The 20,485-nt window shown below is 36.5% G+C and overlaps 2 protein-coding genes and 1 long non-coding RNA gene across 4 annotated transcripts; 2 read left to right on the forward strand and 1 right to left on the reverse strand.

The window, feature by feature from the left end:
• Positions 1 to 1,724: 1,724 nt before the first annotated feature.
• On the forward strand, positions 1,725 to 8,308 carry LOC121982233 (probable 1-acylglycerol-3-phosphate O-acyltransferase). Its single transcript, XM_042535203.1, has 10 exons — positions 1,725 to 1,754; positions 1,910 to 2,186; positions 2,606 to 2,842; positions 3,979 to 4,025; positions 5,155 to 5,273; positions 5,350 to 5,510; positions 6,719 to 6,828; positions 6,922 to 7,021; positions 7,753 to 7,876; positions 7,952 to 8,308. The coding sequence occupies exons 2-10, from the start codon at positions 2,005 to 2,007 to the stop codon at positions 8,078 to 8,080; spliced, it is 1,209 nt and encodes a 402-aa protein (XP_042391137.1). The 5' UTR covers positions 1,725 to 1,754; positions 1,910 to 2,004; the 3' UTR covers positions 8,081 to 8,308.
• Positions 8,309 to 9,699: 1,391 nt separating this feature from the next.
• LOC122004029 lies at positions 9,700 to 11,085 on the forward strand. Its single transcript, XR_006118199.1, has 2 exons — positions 9,700 to 9,817; positions 9,910 to 11,085. It is a non-coding gene; the product is annotated as an uncharacterized LOC122004029 (long non-coding RNA).
• A 2,215-nt stretch (positions 11,086 to 13,300) lies between these two features.
• Positions 13,301 to 20,233, reverse strand: LOC121982240 (ATPase GET3A-like). Of its 2 annotated transcripts, XR_006112036.1 has the most exons (8): positions 19,857 to 20,233; positions 19,592 to 19,713; positions 18,826 to 18,976; positions 17,200 to 17,310; positions 14,051 to 14,189; positions 13,852 to 13,967; positions 13,525 to 13,775; positions 13,301 to 13,437 (listed from the first exon to the last, which is right to left on the reverse strand). XR_006112036.1 is itself a non-coding variant. In XM_042535217.1 (7 exons), the coding sequence occupies exons 1-7, from the start codon at positions 20,109 to 20,111 to the stop codon at positions 13,599 to 13,601; spliced, it is 1,071 nt and encodes a 356-aa protein (XP_042391151.1). In that variant the 5' UTR covers positions 20,112 to 20,233; the 3' UTR covers positions 13,301 to 13,598. The 2 variants fall into 2 exon arrangements, 1 of the variants encoding a protein (XP_042391151.1); XM_042535217.1 differs by having other exon boundaries at positions 13,301 to 13,775.
• Positions 20,234 to 20,485: the final 252 nt, after the last annotated feature.

The raw sequence follows: 20,485 nt of genomic DNA on the forward strand, positions 1-20,485 counted from the left end.
AAGGCAGAGGGTCTTGTAAGATCTCCTCTGAGAATTGTCTATTGATCCATTTCAGGGACAGGCGTCTCGAGGCGCTTTTCCTTTTCACGCATCCCAAACGGGCGCTTCATCGGAAGAAGATCCCCGCTCCTGATGCGCTTGGGCCATCTCCGATGGGGTTTGGAATAGAGCATGATAGAAGGGGATCGGCGCGGGCGGCACTTCCCATGGGGTGTCGGTTGGCCTTCGATTCTACCCCCATACGAAGAGTTGCTCCGCTCGATCTTCTTGCCCCGCTCGCCTAGCGGCCGTCGAGTTTGCAGGTTGCGGTGTTGGCCGATCGACCAGCGCTTGTTGTTGTTGCTGCTCCATCATCTTTGTTGCCCGTGCTTGCACGAGCATCTCTAGCTCTTCTTGAGTGAGCATCACAGTGGTTAGTCGTTCATCATCTTCCATTTCCTCGACTCAGATTCAGGTGACGTTCTCATAGACGGCGTCAAATATGATCCTATCTGAAAGTCGAGGAGATGGATGCTGGGGACGTGACGCTCCTGCTGACCCCCGATGGACTTCGCTCCCACCTGCAACACAAGCAGCGTTAGTGTCGAGCCAGGGAAGGGATCCGACGATAGTCCTCCGACGCTCAAGTTAGTTTCCGGCGAAGTAAGAAGCAAAGAACTGTAGCGCAATAGTAAAGATCGCGAGAAAAGCATACCTCCGCCGATGCCTAGACCCTCCTTTATATAAGGCTCCTGTAGCGTGTGTGCACACTTCTTAAAGCGGACACGTAATCCCAAGTTTTCCCTGAAGAGACATGTCAGTAAAGTGTCCATGACACAGTACCTTAATGGGCCGAGCATATTTCTGAAGTGACAGTGGAAGCTTCCACCGTACGATCCTCTGTCTGACCATGCCGTCCATCGACGACATTAACTCCCAAAAGGATGTCGAAGGATATCCTGCTGTGGCTGTTGCCTAGCCGAACGGAATGACCGCTCGGCTGAAAGTCCCCTGTCCATGTGTCATCCGTTACTGGTCCGAGAGGGATGGCCGCTCGGTCGAAAGCCCACTTGTCGTGATGAGCGGTAGAGCCGCTCGGCTAATCGGCCTTGATCCATGTCGTCCGTCGTCGCGCCAAGCGGAAGAGCTGCTCGGCTTGGCTTCTACGCGTCCCTTAAGCGTCGATTTGATTACTTCATGTCGGAGATGCTGGATCGGTGTTTAACCCCCGGTCGGATTATGTCTCACCCGACTGCCCAAGACCCTTCGTCCGTCGACCGTCTTAACTCTGATTTTCATTGACTTTCACTGTGATAGCTGTGATAGCAGAGCGGAATCTCTCTTTATTATCATTGCATCAATAATTTTAGAGCGTGACTCAACTGATGATTTCAAATGGTAAACTATAATCATTTTTTACGGTTAAATTTAAGAACTGACCTCTTACTAATTGTCGAATAAACAAATTCAAACCGTCAAATAATCAATTCCAAATAATGGCCGGATCTAATGCATCGTCGATTCATTTCGGCCTTTTGAACGAACTTAAAGTCGGCACGGGAACGGCCATGATTACGCCGGGCCGTTGCAACGCGTTTTGTTCACACTTCGCGGAGGATAGGGGTAGCAAACGTTAATCGACGACCTTCTAGAACTTTTGACCTTCTAGAACTTTTGACCGAGCTGCATAATAAAATCCGCACCCGCGTTCCACCCGCTCGACCATTATTACTCTGATCTCAGCTCATACGCTATGCTTGGGACCCTTTTGCCAGGTAACGAAACGAAACGTACGCGTTTATACCGCTCCTACGATTGGTTACATTACCCGCCCCCCGCCGCCGCCGCCTCCTCCTCGCCCAATTCGTAGGGATCAAAACGAGTAAACAATTAATATATCAACACAAATTCTTCTTGGTTCTTTTTTTAGAGCCATCGTCGATCGAGCAAGCAGCCTTCCTTCGGCTTCAAAGTTGAAATTTCAGCAGCGGGCGAAGGGAAGGAAGGAATTAAGGACTCCGTCGGATGAGCAGAAGTTCTGTGACAGCAGCGAGAATGGCGGAGGAGATCAGCAGGGCCGCTGCTACGGAGTCTTCTTCGTCAACGGAGGCGTCAAAGAGGTGGACGTGGGCGTCGAAGCTCCGGTGGATCCCGACCTCCACCGATCTCATCGTCGCGGCCGAGAAGCGCCTCCTGTCCTTCGTCAAGTGAGTTCTCTAATCGCATCCCTTTATTATTATTTGTTTTTGGAGGTGGGTGGATGAAATCGTTCTCCCTTGCGCTGCCTATTTTCTCTGCTGGTTAATCCCCTTCTATCCGTCGGTGGAGGAAACAAAAATTAATATCAATCATTTCCTCTTATTTTATTTATGTCGAAATCGTGCGGAAATTGATGACTGAAATAGTCACAATGTAAGAGTACTAGCTTGCTGAATATTCTAGTGTTTCATTGTAGGTTCAAACAACACTAGCGAACTCTATTTCATTAAGAGTATTGGATTTGAACAGAAGATCTAGAATTATCTGCTTGGTCTTGTTTTATCAGAGAAACCACAACCTTATGTCATATCGCGTGTAGATTGAGTAAAAGTTTATTGTTTCCTTCTAAACTCTCTGCTCTTTTCAGGACAAGTTATGTTCAAGAGCAGGTCAATATTGGTCCTGGACCACCAGACTCGAAAGTTAGGTGGTTCAGATCTTCCAGTGATCAGCCACGGTTTATTAATACAATAACATTTGATAGCAAGGAGGATTCTCCCACTCTTGTTATGGTGCATGGCTATGCTGCTTCTCAGGGATTCTTTTTAAGAAACTTTGATGCACTTGCTACTCGTTTTCGAGTGATTGCCATCGATCAACTTGGGTAATTAATTTTGACCAGATTGTCTTTATGTTTCTTTTATTTCCTGTTTCTACCATGGAGTTCTTTTTCCTTTTCTTTTTCTTTTTCTTTTTCTTTTTCTTTCTTTGTTGTCTGCTCCTTCATGGAACTGAATATAGTGGCGTGATCTTGTAGATGTTTAAGCGTTGCAAAAAATATGTCTAAGATTTGCAATATATCTATAATTATATGATACCACATTAGCATTGTAGAATCTATTTCTTACCTTTGGATACCTCAATAATTCAAATAGACAAGAGCTTATAGTTTGTAACTAGTTTCTGCCTTTCTTGCTTCAAGTCAAGAACTCACCCTTTGATCTCCATATCACTGATAATCCTAAACCTATCCACCACGATTTCAATCCTCTCTGACAATTTTGCTCTTGGAATATGCTATGGCTTGTGGATTTATCTTTGTCCACATTGACTACTTTTGCCATGTTATGCCCTATAATTCAGCATATGATGGCTGTTCTTTTCCTCTAGAACTAGGTTAAAGTGAGAGATATGATCAAATGAGTTTTGCTATACTTTGATACTTCCTTTTCCTCTTGAACTTAAATTAAAAAGAAAAGCAGATTAAGTACTTATCTTTAATACCATGGTTCTTGGCCTTTTGAAAATCTGATTGAATTTCCCAGTAACTTTTTGTGGAGCTGGTGTCTGTTTTACTTCAAATGGTATTATCTTGTCTCTGATAGTTTGTTACTTGAAGAAAAGCAGTATCTAAGATGCTGTTGTGTAGAAACAGAACCTGAATCATTAGTCATACTCAATGAACTAATTTCCATGTTAGTCACATTCATGTTTAAAGTATTTCCTAGAAATGAATCTCAAAAGACATGCTTTTTAAGGATCCTCTATGATAAATGTTCTTGTTGATCACTATAATGGTGTTGGGATTTTGAAGTTTGTTACAGATGCAGTGTGTCCCTGCATTTTGCCCATTATCAGTGTCCCCTAAGAAATTTGCTAATCTTCGATCTCTTTCCATGGCATTTTTTCTTTTTTCTTGCATTATACTTTTGTTCTCTAGATATTTATAATGCTTGGTAATTGTTTGTTGTTTATGTTTGTGTTTTTTTTTTTAACATCTTTACCTGTCTTTCTTTGCAGTTGGGGTGCTTCAAGTCGACCAGACTTTAATTGTAAAAGCACGGAAGGTTAGTGAGTGCCCCTCCCTGTCAAAAACTTTTTCTGTTATGTTATCAATGCGTTTCCGATTCTCTTTGTTTAGAATAAGAAAACTGTCGTTTGGTTCTTTTCAGACACATGAATCATTGGTAGGTTATCTAATGCTAACTTATATGTCAGGATTGTCAATCTAAATAGCTTAGTTTAATATTGTTCCAAAAGAAACTTGACACGTTTGATTGTAGCACTTTAATTGCTTGATAATTTCTCCTTCTTGTTCTTCACCTCAAAATTTAAATGAAAATGGATAACCTAGGCATTTGTGTCAAGATTTTGAACCATCAGCTAAAGGAATGTGCTTTCTACAAGCATGGGTAATTCATGGTTTCCCCCAAACTGCCAGACATTTTGGTGAACTTGATATTCAAAGATTGAAGAAAGGTGTCCTTCTAGTTGGTTTTTGTTGCACATGGAAAGACCAAAGTTGCATAATCATCACACAGTTCAAGTAAACCAGTGACATGTTTATACAATTAAGTGAGTCCAAATAGTTGGGCATAATAACCTTTTTTTATTGTTGATGTTGTACGTGCTTGTGAAATTCCTTGTTTAGTGCTAAGGACCTGCAATATGAGACCTCATTGCCCTGGTGTGTCTCTAAAATTGCAGGCAAACATTGCAACCTTGTATCCAAGTCTATCCAATTCTATTGGAATTCAATCCCATCACTCTAGATTTTCATCATTTATAATTTCTTTTGTTATTTGTTATGATGCCCTACTCTCCTAATATAATTATATAGGTAACATATGGCCTGCAATTTCCTCTTGAAAAGGGGGAAAGCTATCTGCGAATTCACATTGGATATTGAAAATCATGTGATTCATTTCAGGTTTTGCTTGTGAACTTTAATAATGGGAACGTGGGTTTTTTCCCTCATGCAAGTGCAATTCACATCATGATTATTATTGTTGTACTTATGATTTTTGAGATCCAAGGCTTCTTTGTCTCTTTGTAGAATGCTTTGTTGGTTTAAACTTTTATGCTGTTCTACAATAACCATTGCAACATTCTAAAGGAAAGACCATTCTATATATTGTAACAAATAATATTTTATATATGCTTAAATAAGCCATTGTCACTTCTTAATTTTTTCAGAGACTGAGGCGTGGTTCATTGATTCTTTTGAGGAATGGCGTAAAGCCAAAAATCTTGACAAGTTTATTTTGCTTGGACATTCTTTTGGAGGCTATGTTGCAGCAAAGTATGCGCTGAAGGTAATGGTTTACAGATGAACTATCTCCAGTGTACCTTTTCCCGAATTTATCATCAAGGCACATCTTGCTTTTGCAGCATCCTGAACATGTTCAGCATCTGATTTTGGTTGGCCCTGCTGGTTTTTCATCAGAGTCCGAACATATGTCAAAGGAGTTGGCCAAATTTAGAGCTACTTGGAAAGGGGCGTTTATAAATCATCTTTGGGAGTCCAATGTGACTCCTCAAAAGTTCATCAGGCAGAGCTTCTTTCTTGCAAAATTTTATATTCTTCTGCAAATTCTGTGTGTTTCTTTCAGTAATATTCTCTTGCATGCATGCTCCTTGCTATTTCGGCCTTCCCTTCTTTTTTTATACCATTGGTTGAATATTATTTATTTGTCCTAGGCTTTCCTCTATAATGGGTTGATACATGCAGGAATATCATAAGTGGACTTGCACATATGTGTTTAAAGTCCACATAGTGAGAGAACTATTCCAGGACAATTATGCTCAATTTTTCCTTCTCCAGTCACACTAATAAAAAATGCACAATATAATATGAATCTCTATGACATTAAAGACCCAAAAAAATCATGATAATACATTGATAATTATGGGGAAAAAATTAAAAGAATGTCCCATATTTTTGTTATTGTCAAAGGGCATCCCATGTTGAAAAAAATATCAAAAAGACACCACAACCTGTGGTTTTCTTCCCAAATTACTATTCTTAACCAACCGGTCCAACATTTTTGTAGCATCCAACATTGTTATACCTGTTTTGGCCAAATCTTCTCCAATGCTACAATTTGGCTAAAACTACTCCAAGATTTGAACTGGTCAAGTAAGAAATAAGCATAATTTTGGAAGAACTAGGGGGGTGGGGCATCTTTTTGATATTTTTTTTAACATGGAGTGCCCTTTTGACGATATTAAAAATAAGAAATGATATTTTGATTTTTTTTCCCATAATCATGTGTTTGATGGCTACTGTTGATCAAGTCGTTTATTTGTTCACTTGGTCATTAGAACATCATATGATTTTCATTTGTTAACATGCAATCATGTAGAAAAGACACCTTTATATATTCTTGTAATGTTTCCATATTAGTGTCAACCAAGCTAATATGCCACCTGACATGTCGCTACACTTTTTTGCATACACTTGGATTGCTATTTTAATATGATGTATTACTACTAGGGATTGTTTTTCCTTGATTTTTTTTTTTTTGTCATTACCTCTAGAAGTGGGGTTTAATTTTTGTCCCAAGTAAATCTCTCTTATTGTCCTTCATTCGCCACTTGGGTTTTCTAAAGTAGCAACATTGCATGTGGTCCATCTAGATTTTGTCACTTGTATCTATCATTATAGATTTTTGATAATCATTGAGTAATTTAAAATTGCATTTTACAGTAATTAGTCAAACTATTGCTCAGATATCAACAATGTTGTCTTTATCTACAGAGGATTAGGTCCTTGGGGCCCCAATCTTGTTCAAAGATATACAAGTGCTAGATTTGGCTCATATTCAACTGGTGAGGTATTAACTGAGGAGGAATCCAAATTGTTGACAGGTATCTAGACAGTTATTCAATCAAAAAGGTTTGACAAATTGATTGTTTACTTAGATTAATTTTGGTTGAAATGATTTTCGTTTGCTTTTGAAGATTATACATACCACACTTTAGCTGCCAAGGCAAGTGGAGAATTGTGCTTAAAGTACATTTTTTCATTCGGAGCATTTGCTAGGAAGCCTCTTTTAGATTGGTTAGTATTGGATTATCTTTTTTTTTCTTTACCCTATTTTCGTAAATTCTTAAGTTGTCATATGATGATTGATCCTGTGTCAAGTTCCATTTAATTTGGAGACATAAATTCTCCTATTGTTTCACTGTGCGAACCTCCTAAGTAAGGTTTCAAAATTAAACCATTTGTATGCTAATTACAGTTCAAATTATATTTGCATCCTATTGTTGATGGGCAAAATTTGTCTCCTTTTCCATTTTTGGCGGTTATTTCCCATTTTAGTTAATCTCTGGTGTTTGCTCTTCCATCTGAAGCATCAACAAGGTTGCTGTTAGCGATCTGTGATTTTATTATGCCAAATTTAAGTGTTGTTTTACATCAGCTTCTATGATAATATAATTGTAGTGATTTACAAAACTTGTCATGCTGTTCTAAAAAATATCCACCATAAAGAAGAGTATGAAACATTTGCTTAGTACACCCATTTACATTAACTCTTTCATAATGGATTAGAACCATGTGGATTTTTTTTTTTTGTTACAGAATGGGAGCTAGGTTCTTGTGGCCTTAGTTCAGTCATCCTTCTATTGGATAGATATGGTTATTTTACCTATTAGCGCACTCACCCATAACCATTTTTTCATATATAGATGCAGTTTCGTAAAAAGGTGACACAGGATTAATTTTCTTTAAGTGCGTGAAATAAAAGATAGATCCTTGCAAGGTTTGAGGAATGTTGATTGTTGATACAGTGCCTCGGATTGGAAAGTTCCCACCACCTTCATTTATGGTTTTCAAGATTGGATGAACTATCAAGGTGCACAACAAGCTCGAGAAGGCATGAAAATGCCTTGTGAAATCATAAGGGTTCCTGAGGTATTTCTCTCATTCTTCCACACACTTTTTCTTGTTGCAATTTTATTTTTAAAAATGATGGTTAATGGAATGCAGGCAGGGCATTTTGCATTCATCGATAATCCTTCTGGATTTCATTCAGCGGTCTTCTATGCTTGTCGGAAATTTCTTTCCCCGAGTCATGGCAATGCTATACCTTTTCCTCATGGTTTGTCATCAGCATAGTTTGATGCACTTCTTGCAGGGTGCAAAAATTGCACAAGAGGATTGGCTATAAAGGAGAGAAAGGTGAAACGTATTCTTGATGGCATCTGTATTCTGTACTGTGTTAAAGTTGTGATATACCCCTTCTGCTACTGTATCTATTGGTGGTCTTTTATAATAAAAGAACGGTGAATGTAGCAAACCAATTGGATCATTTATTTCTAGTCGAATAAGTTACTTTGTTGCTAATTCCCTCTTCCCCAACATTGCCTCGCCATTAATTCATTTACAGCATGTTTGGAAAGACTAAGAATTAAATTGTTAGTGGAATTGGAATTCAATTCAATTGTTTGGTATAAAATTTTGATATGGAATCGTTCTAGAATTGAATTCTAATTTTATGAAATAGTGCAAAAGTAAATCAGACCAAAACCCATCTGATTTGGATAGGGAATTTACCCTGAAGAACTAGAATTACTTAAATGCCCTTTTTAAAACTCCCTTTTTTTTTTCATCTGTTGACTGCTTGCTCCCATGCGCCGTGTGCCAACTTCTTCCTGTGCACTGGATTGATCAAGAGTGGTATGCTAACACTCTCTTTGTTATTAAATGGTTAGTTATGATGATAAAATGATAAATGTATAAGAATGGAATTCAATTCAAATAGATTCCAAATAAAGGAATTCAATTCAATTCTGTTATTCACTAATTCATTCCAAATATAGGAATTGAATTGAATTCTTGCTGGAATTCAATTCTTAATGGAATTCAATTCAATTCCTTCACTTAAGTGGTTTCCAAACAAGGTGTTAAAAAAACCCGCTAAGACAGGACGTGTGTGTATGTAACACATTATTTCTCTTTGTTTCTAATTTTTTTTCTTATATCAGTCCCTGTAAGGAAAACACGTTCTTGAAAAGGTAATGTTAGGTTCTACTAGTTAATGTGTACATAATTTACCTAATCGTCAGTAAAAAATCTGAGTGAAGGAGCTTGCAGTTATGACTAGAATTCTATCAACTTTCCACACTAATACTAAGGTCTTTCGCCAACAAAAAGGGAAATATGATAACCATATTGCGTATTTCTCATCTTTTGAAAAGAGACGCATGCTCATGGGTGTAGCTGAGTTAGTACTCGGGTAAGATTTATCACCAAAGAGACATGATTCAATTCCTGACAAATATAAATATTATTTTAGATTATCTTGTGCCTCTTATCTAGGGAGGTTGCTCGATTAATGCTAAATAAACTCTTATGATTTTTCATGTTAGAGAGTGCATAGGGCGGATGCCTTTTGCATATACTTCTACTGTCAAAAGGCTTTATGGGTGTTTTAAATTTATCAGATAAACAAATTAACAAAAAAGTTGTTTACCTTCAAAATAAATCAGGCGAAGCTCAAATATTAGATTTTTTTAAATAGATTCTAGAGTGGATGATTTTCAGTGTGGTAATGTTAATTTCTCTTTAAATTTAAAACATTTATTTTATCCTCAAAATGATTTCTATCTATTAAAATTATGATAATTTAGACCCAAAATTTTATAGGAGTATTAAATGTGTTGAAAAACCGAATGTTGCAATAATTAGTATCATAACATCATTTTAGGCGGTGGCACTGATGTTTATGCTCTAACAGTTTCCAGATTTGGAACTTGGAAGAGGAGACTTTGAGCACGGAGTCTAGAGAATTCGATCGCAATCCACCGGAAAGCTATTTATTATATTAAAGCTGTTTATTTGGATTTCTCAAAAGTAAGTTCACAAAGCATATTACCACAGCATATGCCACCCTGAGGCAAACCCATCACTATCAGTACTGCTCATTTCTGCACCACCCTTTACAGAGCACGCAGAAAACAGAGAGATGATTCAGATAACATAACACAGCTAAGCTTCCTTCAACTATGTACCTATCTACTCTTCATTAGTTGCACAGCTAGCTAGCTAGCAAAGTTAAGCAAGAGAATAATCTGAAAGGAAATCAAATGGGCATCAGGAGATTGCAAAGAAACCAAAAAAGGAGCGATCAATGGTGTTGGTTGAGGAATATGTATCATATCCGTGGTATAATCTTTCAGGTGTTTGGCATATGCCATATATTTCTTCATTGCTACTTTCTTTCAATCATTCAGTATAGCTTGCCTTATAAAAGGGCCGTGCAGGTGAGGAGCAAAGCAAGGTAGAGGACTGATCCAGAAGGGAATATGTATGTATAATTTAGGGTTAACTGAGTGAGCCAGTCTTAGGGCTTCCTCTCCCTTGGCAGGCTACGAGAGATCCAAGTCAGATGCATGAAGCATGCATGGTTTAATGATTATTCTGATATCAAGTGGCCTGCCAAAGGAGAGTTGCCCTGTGACTGCCTGCAGCTTATTATATAATTACATCAAAAGCTATGGATCCAACCAAATGCAATTATATATATATATATATATATATAATGTCAGGTAATTGTGCATTCTTGTGATAACTTGTATCTATATCCATATATATACTAATACCTAGAATTATTATATCCTTCACTTAGGGAAGGTTTAGTTCTGGGGTGGTTGTCTCAAGTCCGGTGATCTTCCTTAATCTCTTGAAGACTTGCTACCGTATGTTCTTTGTTTTTTTCATGTTTTTTATTTCTTAAATTTTTTTTGGTCTTCTGATTTCTTGAAAAGAAAGTCTTTCCACATGCACTTATTGTATAATAGTGCTACTACTACTAATAATAAAGAGGTTAAGTTCTGACATGCAGTTGATATGAAAGATTACAATCAAATTTCTTTGATAAGATTTCTGTTGACCAAAAGGTTGACAGCTATAATGAATGGATGTCAAATTTCTTTGATATATCTTTCAAAAATGATATTGAGAGCAAGCGTTGAATCCGCTAAGTCTATGCAAGTTGCCATAGTTAGTATTTGTATGAGTGCTTATTGTAATAAGTTTTGAGATCAATTTCTGAACGTGTCTTTGTAAAGAACTATTATGCTAGGACAAATATCTCCTATGATTTATCTTTTTCCAGAGTATATGGAATCGCCTTGAGGAGCCGCTAAGATAATGACTTTATCTTTTACTCCCAAAGCTAAATCCACTAAAGAAATTCGAGAACAATTTAATATTGTAGTGTGAATGATTGGCCATTTAGTTAATGTATTGATCACTATGTAAAATGTACTAGTTATATGCAAATATATAGATATTCAAAATTACAACCATCAATTTTTTTTCTCTCGAAACATATATGTTGAATATGATAGCTCTTCTACTAAATCCGTGTGTGTTGCATTGTTCAAGTGCTAAATATATGAATAGATTGGAAAGTAGATTATTGGAAATAAATACACGTTTGAGATTTTTTTTTTTAATGATGTGTAAAGATTACAAAGTAGATTATTGGAAATGAATGCTAAGTTTCAGAAGATATATTCTTTACATTTTTAGCTTCCCTTTTAAGCATTCCCTTTGCATCTTTAGCTTTGCCACTTAGAACTCTTTTGAGCATTGTATGTGTGTCAGTCTCCTATTAAGGAGGCATTCGTAGGATCAAAGAGGGAAGACCGGGGGTGAAGTTGAATAAACTTTCTTAACCCTTAAACAAATTAATGTTAATTCACAAAAGGAACAAATATAGACAAAAAGAATACAAAATAGAAAAAAAAAATATAAATCAAAATAATACAAAAGAAAGAAAGAAAGGAAGATAGAGACACAAACTCAAGGATTTAAGTGGTTCAGCATCCCCAAAGCTCCCACTATAAAATATTGCTATAAGAGAGAACTTGAAAAAAAAATACAAAAGAGGAAAGAAGACTTCAAGAACTCAATTTGGTAGAATATCAATGTTGTAAATCAATGTATATTTCGAAACCATATGTCCTATATTTATATCCTCACCCAAGCCCGTAAGATTCCTTTAGAACTTTCTCTTTTATTTTGGATGAGTCAACTGCTCCTCGACATTAGTTGAGGTCTTTGACATGCAATTGCTTTATTGGTCACTTCAGTCAATTGCTTAACTGCCATCAATCAACTGCTCTCCAGTGGAGCTTCTCAAGATTTGTTATTGTAGCATTTAACCATTCAATTATAATCGTTCAATTGCTCCATCAATTATCTGATCAAAAAATTAATCATTCTACCATAACAAATAATTAATTTTTTAGGCTACTCAAGATACCATCAATCCACTAGCTAGCACAACAGTTGACCAATCAACTGAGACGTGGGCTAGAAAGCAACTTTTGTTCCCTTTCCTTTTACTATGAGTCGATTGACTATCAATCAATTGAAGAACGTACATACTTCAGTCGATTGGAATACTGACTAAATCATTTCTAGCATTAATTACCCCAAGTTACACATGCGCTCATGTTCACTGTTGTTACAGAAGCAATTTATCAAGTTCAGAGAAAACCCTTCTCCAGGACTCAAGTTGCATTTGGGTCTTCTTCCAATCTTGATTTGTTAGGACTTCTATTTGCTAAGCATTAGATCAATCTTAATCTAATAGGATTTTCACTTGCCAAACATCCGATTAATCTTGATTTGTCAAGAATTTAAGTTGTAAGCATTTGATCAACTTTGTCGAGACTTTTGCTTGCTAGCCATTGGATATGCTAAGACTTTTGCCTACTAAACATCCAATTAAACTTGATTTATTAGGACTTTCGATTGCAACTGCAATACTTTTCAAATGACAAGCGCCTGTTCACTTGACATAAATTATCAAGTATATCCTCACTATAAGTATTTGTCAAACATTAGAACTAACCACATTGTTATCACATCATTAAGTGTTTAAAATTCTAATAGGTGAAAACAAAGCTCGACTATTATTCTTCTCAAAGCAAAGCCAAATTGAGACAGATCGCGTCATCGCTCGCCAAAGGATCAATCAACCATTCAATTGATTTGAAGGCTGCGAAGGGCACAAAGTTTATAAAGCAAACAAAAACAAATGAAGAACTAGCGCACCAAATTGAATTCAAAACAAAGGCAAGTGTCTCCAACAACACCATAGTATTCTTAAAATGAAAATGATATTGCTCAACGCTTGCTCGGCCATAACCATTTTGCACATGCTACGCCAACTATAGACCAATTTCTTGCTACTTTCACAGAAATTGGTGAACTCTGCCAAGAAAAAACTAACAAGATTCCCCGCTATGCAATCACTCCCAACAAGTTCCACAAAAAAATAAGCATAATAAAAAAAGAGAAAATGACAAGAAAATTATAATATGTTCCGAAAACAATTATTTCATCTTTTTATTCCCCACAAAAGAACGTTGTTGATAGCTCCATGTTCAAGGGAACCAATATTTCACAGTGATCACATTATCTGGACGAATATGACAAATAAAGCGCATAGGTTGAATCTACAGAAAAAAAAAAAGACATGAGCGGGAGAAATTCCCTATCACTTCGATTTAACTACATCTGAATCTATCCGAGAGGGAATAAACCTTGCTTCAGAAAATGTGTGCCGATAATTTTTCACTGACATTGGAGAAAGGCTTAGGCATGACATGAAAGGGTATCAAGCTATCTGCTTTCCTTTTTGCAATCTCTCTAGCTCTAACTTTGCTTCCTCCAGCTGTGATCTCAAGGTAGATATTCTCTGCTGCAGCTCCTCTACGGTTCCCCGGACGTGTGAAGGCTTATATGGGGAAATGAAGTGTTGAGAGAAATTCTTAAGAGCTTCAACTCCACAGACCTGCAAAACTCACTTTATAGTGACTAAAAGAATGAACAAAATAAGCACGGATTCCTCCATCACCAAAAACAACTACCTCGTGCGGAAGCAGTGGTAATTTGGTGATATTGAAGTCATCATAGAGCATGTAGAACTGGTCAATGTACTTTTGTTGCATCTTTATTCTTGCTTTCAATAATTTGGAGTCGACGGCTACAGAATTTCAAATAAACCATATCAACTAGGAGGAGAGTCAGAAAATATAGAGCAGAAACTAGCATCGGCTGGTCACACACCTTCTTCATCAAAAATTACTTGGTTAATGATAATATTATGAGCATCTATCTCAAACTTTGCTAATTCTTGCACCAACCTCTCAGTTTCATATAGAGAAAGAAACTCTGGGATGCAAACGCAGACAAATGTTGTCAGATCCTGTCACATAAAGTTAACAAAGTTAAAGATTATCTGTAGTTCTGCCTAACTTTTTTGAACTATATATCAAATCTAGAACCAAGAAAATACATCAGCACTATCAAACAGTATGATACAAGATAACGGCAAATGTACTAGAATACAATGAAATTTAACTCGATCATTGATAGCAAACAGTAGATTAGACTGTCATATCATATGTATGATATATAAATTATATACTTTGGAAAAGGATCTTATATTTTTAAGAGTTCAACAACTATAGCGACCTTATATATATGTCTATACATGCTAGATTGAAGACTTGAGGAGACAAGAAATTAGAACTTCACTAAACCAAGCAGTCAGGCTTAAGTACTGCAGAATAACATAGACAATTGCCTCTATTGCAGAAAAATCTCTACGGAAAAAATCAAGATTTTAAAAAGAGACAATTTTCTATTATAGTTTTAGAAGGAATCTTCCAATTCTTCATCTTGAGTAACCACTAACACAAGTAGCCAACACTTACTATATTTGAAATTCCAAAAACCAATGCAAATTCAGACAAATATGGAATCAAGGTTATGCAAGTGTGCAAACTGATCACAATATGGGGATCAAGGTAACGTTACTGAACAATGTGTCCCAAGGTTAATGAGTTGGAGACCAATCCAAAATATGAGCATATGTCAAGTATGTAACTTTGTTTTTCAGTAAAGTTGACCAAGGCAAATTTCCCCTTTCCCAATATTATGATAGTGGGAGTAATCTAATGTGTTTAATACATAAAATGGAAAAATAAAGTTATGTTTCATTTACTCAAGCACCTATTTAAAAAGCTCTCTCATGTGCTAAGTTTTTTCCCAGCTTCTGAAAGTATTTCCATCATAATCTCCATTCGAAGAAAAATAATATACTTAACTGCTCCATCATCAGATAAACCACACAAGAGATCACCCTTGCAACAAGATGAAAGTGAAATAGTACGATCTTAGCCCAAATCATCATCATTTTTTTCCCACAATCTCTCAACAATGGGATTCTACACTTGCACACCAAATTATTCTCTTGATCCTTACTCCCTAGATAATTCATCTGCCTTCAATGTTGTGGTCCTTATTGAAATGTAATAGTTAAATCATTAGATCTGCACACATGGACACTGATTGTCATACCCCCCCCAAATTCCAACAAGGTAGGCCAGATGTTCTCCACGGATTTTGATGATGAATGAGATTTCTAGCACTTGGTTGAAGAAAAAGCACAACAAGTGAGAAGCTGAATCCAATCCCACTAAATGTGGCATAGCTTGTCTAGTTCGATTATAACACCTTAAAGAGTATCATCATAAAGAGAAGGTCCCCACAAGGTGCCGAGTTGGCTAAAGGGTGACCGATTTGCTACAATGGGGCAAGGATCAATTCCCAACATGTGCATGCCCTCGGGGATAAAACTTCTCCCACCTCCTAGCCACTTGGTGGTTGGCTATAAGCTGACCCCGTGATTTACCTTCCTTCACATAACCAAGGACGGGCTGTGAGGGGAGCATGGGGTAATCACCTTTTGCTACAATCATAAAGAGAAGATAATGAATCACACCTTATAAGTAAAATGATTGTAAGGGGGAAAAAACAACCAAACTAGTTGTCCACATTGATTCTATTCAAATAAAACTAAACCTATTATTGCATGTTTGTGTATAAAAATGCAAGCTTTAAAATCTCGACCCGTGCCGAGGTTTCAGTCCTGGAACGATACGGTTTTAGTATCGTATCGTGTCGTGCCGATACGGTTTCGGTATTTTTTTTATTTAAACTTGAAATAATCTTCTAATAATAATAATTCAACTATCTCAATTTAGAATGATCAGAGGTTTACAAAATTATAAGTGTTTTATTAGAAATCATGAACTTGACAAACCTTTATCAAAATTTTTTAAATAAAAGACATCTAATATTTCCTAAGCAGATTAGTAGAGACATTCTAAGATAAAAATATATGTTTCATATGTTCAAAAAATAAAAATTCTAAAAGTAAAAAAGCTAAATATCTTAATATTCATGGATCTAAATTTTAAATTAATTCTATATTTTTCTATAATAAGTACATAAATTAATTAAAAAAATGCTATGTTGTGTATAATAACTATATAAATTAACTATTTATTTATTTAAATTAATTATTATTTTAAACAATATATATTTAAAATGATAAAAAAATCAGAATATTAATTAAATAGTAAACCAGAAAAAATATATAATAATTTTAAAAAATATCAGAATATTAATCTGATTTATTAAAATTTTTTAGAATTTTTAAGATTTTTTAAATAAAATTTAAATTAGTAAAATTAATTTTCAGAATATTAAGTAATAAAATTTATTATTTTTTTAAAAAATAAATATATTTATATTTTATTGGGATAATTTAATTAGGCTTTATAAAAGCCTCTTCGAAATATCACACTTAAGTTAGGAAATGCCTCTTCGCGTGTCGCGGCGCCGAACAGTCGCAGGGGACTCCTACACTCCTACACTCCTCCGGTGGCGTCAGAGGAGTCCCGTGATTCCTCCCATCACAATGGAATTGAGACACGCCTTTTGTCGCGCGAAGACGAGTGCACGCGATTGTCGCGCGACAACAAGCTCGCGATTATCGCGCGACAACAAGCTCGCGATTGTCGCGTGCACAATTCTCGTGTGCACGAAATTGTCACTAAGCTAGTGCCGATTTGGATGGCAAACGAAACGGTAAGTTTCGCTCGTTCCACCCGGCACGGAACGAAATTTCAACCATGTAAAAATGATCATTCTTAGCACCGCCAGTCCTACTACTCTTAAGGATCGACCAATAGCAATATCTCTATGCTCATTGAGTTGAACATAACCCAAGAACCTGGATTGGATCATCACCAGATGCATTTTTAAGAATCTATACTGTTATAAATTCCAAACTGGAAAAATAAAGGTCTAATGGCAACTAGCAAATTAATAAAATTTGAATAAATCTCCCAGGAATGTGATCTTACTGGATCTTTAAACTGCTTGTTTACATGCTCAATCAGATCCTTCATACCCTCTAGCCTTCCTAGCATCACATCCTCATTGAACTCATCACCAAGACCAAAAAGACGAGTAGCCTGTCAATATTAATAAAATGTGAACTGATGGATGATAAAACTTGAAGATGCAATGAATAGAAATACTAACAAAATAAGCCAAAAGAAAAGAGTGGTGGAAAAAAAGATTAAAAGCATATATCTCAAAATGTCAACTTTGCCAAATAACAACAATAAACTTGTTCTCAGGCTCTATTAGTCTAACTTAGTGTTTGATTTAAATTTGCATCATCATTTGAAAGTTTGCCTGTAAATACAGTTTATTTATGGTAAAGTTCTACTTAGAGAAATTGTCCATTCACATATTATGGATTTTAATAAATGCAATAGGTATTTTGCATCTATATCAAAGTCATAAAATTTAAGAGCCAAGGAGAATACTGTTACACAAATATACTGCATTTCTCTGCCAGACATGACAGAATAGTGTCACAAGAAGTCAGATACCTTTATATTAAAAGAATTTTTGAAGGATTTCCAGCAAGGATACTTCTGTCAGACATTTAAGAACTCTGCTCTGGTCCGTCTGTAAAAGTAGAATAGTACTTGAATAATATATGCCAAAGTACCCAATGATACTATTAGCGAATCTACACCGAGGGCCTAATGGCCAACTGCTAACAAATTCTAACATTGGCATAGGAGGGTTCTGCCCATAGGTAAGGTCAACTAGGTAGTTTTATTTTTATCAATCCTGAGATTTCATTACATGACCGTTGATGTTTCAAACACTAAAAGACCACTTACTTCGTCAAAACCATGCTTGATGGTAGCATATATTTCATATAGTATATACACAGTGTTTCTATGAAAGCAACCTAAGGCTGGGAGTTAAAAATTGGCCAGATATGTTGCCAAATTTCAAACCTCAGGCTGTCTCAGCTCCTGTTTTTTTTTCTAAAAGAAAAAACACTTTGTACTAGGTCATTACTCAATATGGCAAAAATTCACAACTAACCAAAATTTAATCCGGGTAACCACTCCTTTCATGAATCAAAGCAGTCATACTAGCTTGTTATCATGTTTCTTAACTTTTCCCAAGTGCATACCTCCACATATCTGCTATAAATAATCCACTGGCTCACATCATCCGTCTTTAAAACGATAGCTTAATTTTATCTCTTTTCCAAATCTCATCATTAGCCATTTTTTTCAACCTTTCACTTGTACAATCATCAAATGAAATAGTCTATCTCAATCTATTTTCCTGAGTCATAAATTATAAACCAAATAACAAATAGGGTTATAACAAAATATGGAAACAGCATCCTGCAGTGGCATATAAGAAGCAGCACTTGGAGGAAGAAGTAGCCACTTAATAACAATGCATACATTCAAAACTAGGTTGAAAAAAAATGCCAATTACTGAAAGAATTCACAAGTACAGACTGAGCAAATGACACAGAGCAAGATAGTCAAATAACACAACCAAACTAAAACTCACAAATCTAGAACATCATTGACTATAATTAAACAATGAGTCATTTGCAATGTCAAGGAATATACTAACAACATTTACAAGGATCATGCGAGTACCTGGGTCAACAAACCGCCAAATCTATTTTTTAGAGACATAACTTTCTCAAGCCCCTTCTCTAAAGTTGATGGGAATTGCAACAGTCTTAAAGTATGACCAGTTGGAGCAGTATCAAACACTATAACTGAATAATCCATTGTCTGGACTAATCTGCAAATAAAAAGAAAGAAAGAAGATGTTCCTTAGCAATTTGTCCCCTTAAGTTTTGGCTCATATACAGATATACTCGAACTGGCACATCATTCAAGAAAATAAAAACTTCTTCAAAGATGATAATTGATAAGCATCAGAATTCACACCATATAGCAATCTTCCCCATGGAACACAAGCAATAAACATTACAATAACAAACCTCAAAGGTTTATATCATAAATGAATTGGCACATAACTTATCAAACATATTAACAAATTTATAAATGATAACCTAATCATATGGACTTCCAAAGAGCACCTAAAAATTTATCAAATATGCAGAATGGGTTCTGTTACAAAATGCAATCTGCCCTTCTCATAAGTTATATGTATTCTTAACTGGAAGCATCATACCGGAATGTTATAAACCTCCATGCTCGTAATGAGCAAAACCTTACTCAGAATTGACAAAGCATTAAAGTAGGATCTAGCCATCCCAAGCCAGTAAAGACTTCAGGTAAGCAATCAGATGAGAGAAAAAAGGTTGCAAATTGCACATGATTACACGGTTACAAATTACAATATACCTCATCCAGTCTAAAATTAGCAGATTTTGAACAAAGAGAAACTCACTTGAGCATTTCAGCGAAGCTCATGGCCTCGTCGACTCCAGGGATCGCATTCGTAAGCTCAGAAAGAAATCCATCCAAGCCCTCACCAGACAGCTCGTCTCCCTCCACCTTGGGATCCACTTCCTGCAGAAGATGAGGAGAATCAAATCTCACAAAAACAGAATAGGAAGAAGGATTGGAAGGAGTAATCATATACATCGATCGGATCAGCGATGGAAGGGCAGAAAAAAAAATCGTTAGAATAGAGGGAAAGCTGGTGGTAGTACCATGGCGTAGAGGTTGGAGAAGCCGTTAACGAGGGTTGGGATCTTGGTGAATCGCTGTTGGAAGGCGTCGCTTAGGTTATGGGCAGGGTCGGTGGAGATGACGAGGACGGACTGGCGAACCTGGGCGAGGAGGATGGAGATGATGGAGCTACAGGTCGTCTTGCCGACGCCGCCCTTTCCACCGACGAACACCCACTTGAGCGACTCCTGCTCAAGGATGTTGCTCACAGAACCCTCGAGGACTCCAGCCGCCATGGCCAACGACGCCTCTTCCACTCCCCTCTCTCTCTCTCTCTCCCTCTCTCGCCCTCCCTACTGTTTCTCGTATCCAAGAAGAGGAGGAGAAGTAACAGCAAGCAGCCGTCGAAAAAGCGTCTTCTTTTATTGAAGCTTCTTTAGATGCAAAGATTTCTCAGCAAGAAATGAATATTAATTTTGAAAGACTAATTAGTCCAACTGTTCTGCAACTTGGTAAAATTAGGGGGCGTTTGATTTTCACTTTTTATGCTGTGTTTTTATTTTTATTTTTTAAGAAAATAAAAAAAAAACATGTTTAGTTTATATTTTTTATGTTTCAAAAAAAATATTTTTTAGAAAACAAAAAACACAGAAAAATTATTTTTAAAAAA

This window comes from Zingiber officinale, chromosome 1B (assembly GCF_018446385.1).
Source record: "Zingiber officinale cultivar Zhangliang chromosome 1B, Zo_v1.1, whole genome shotgun sequence".
Taxonomy (NCBI): domain Eukaryota; kingdom Viridiplantae; phylum Streptophyta; class Magnoliopsida; order Zingiberales; family Zingiberaceae; genus Zingiber; species Zingiber officinale.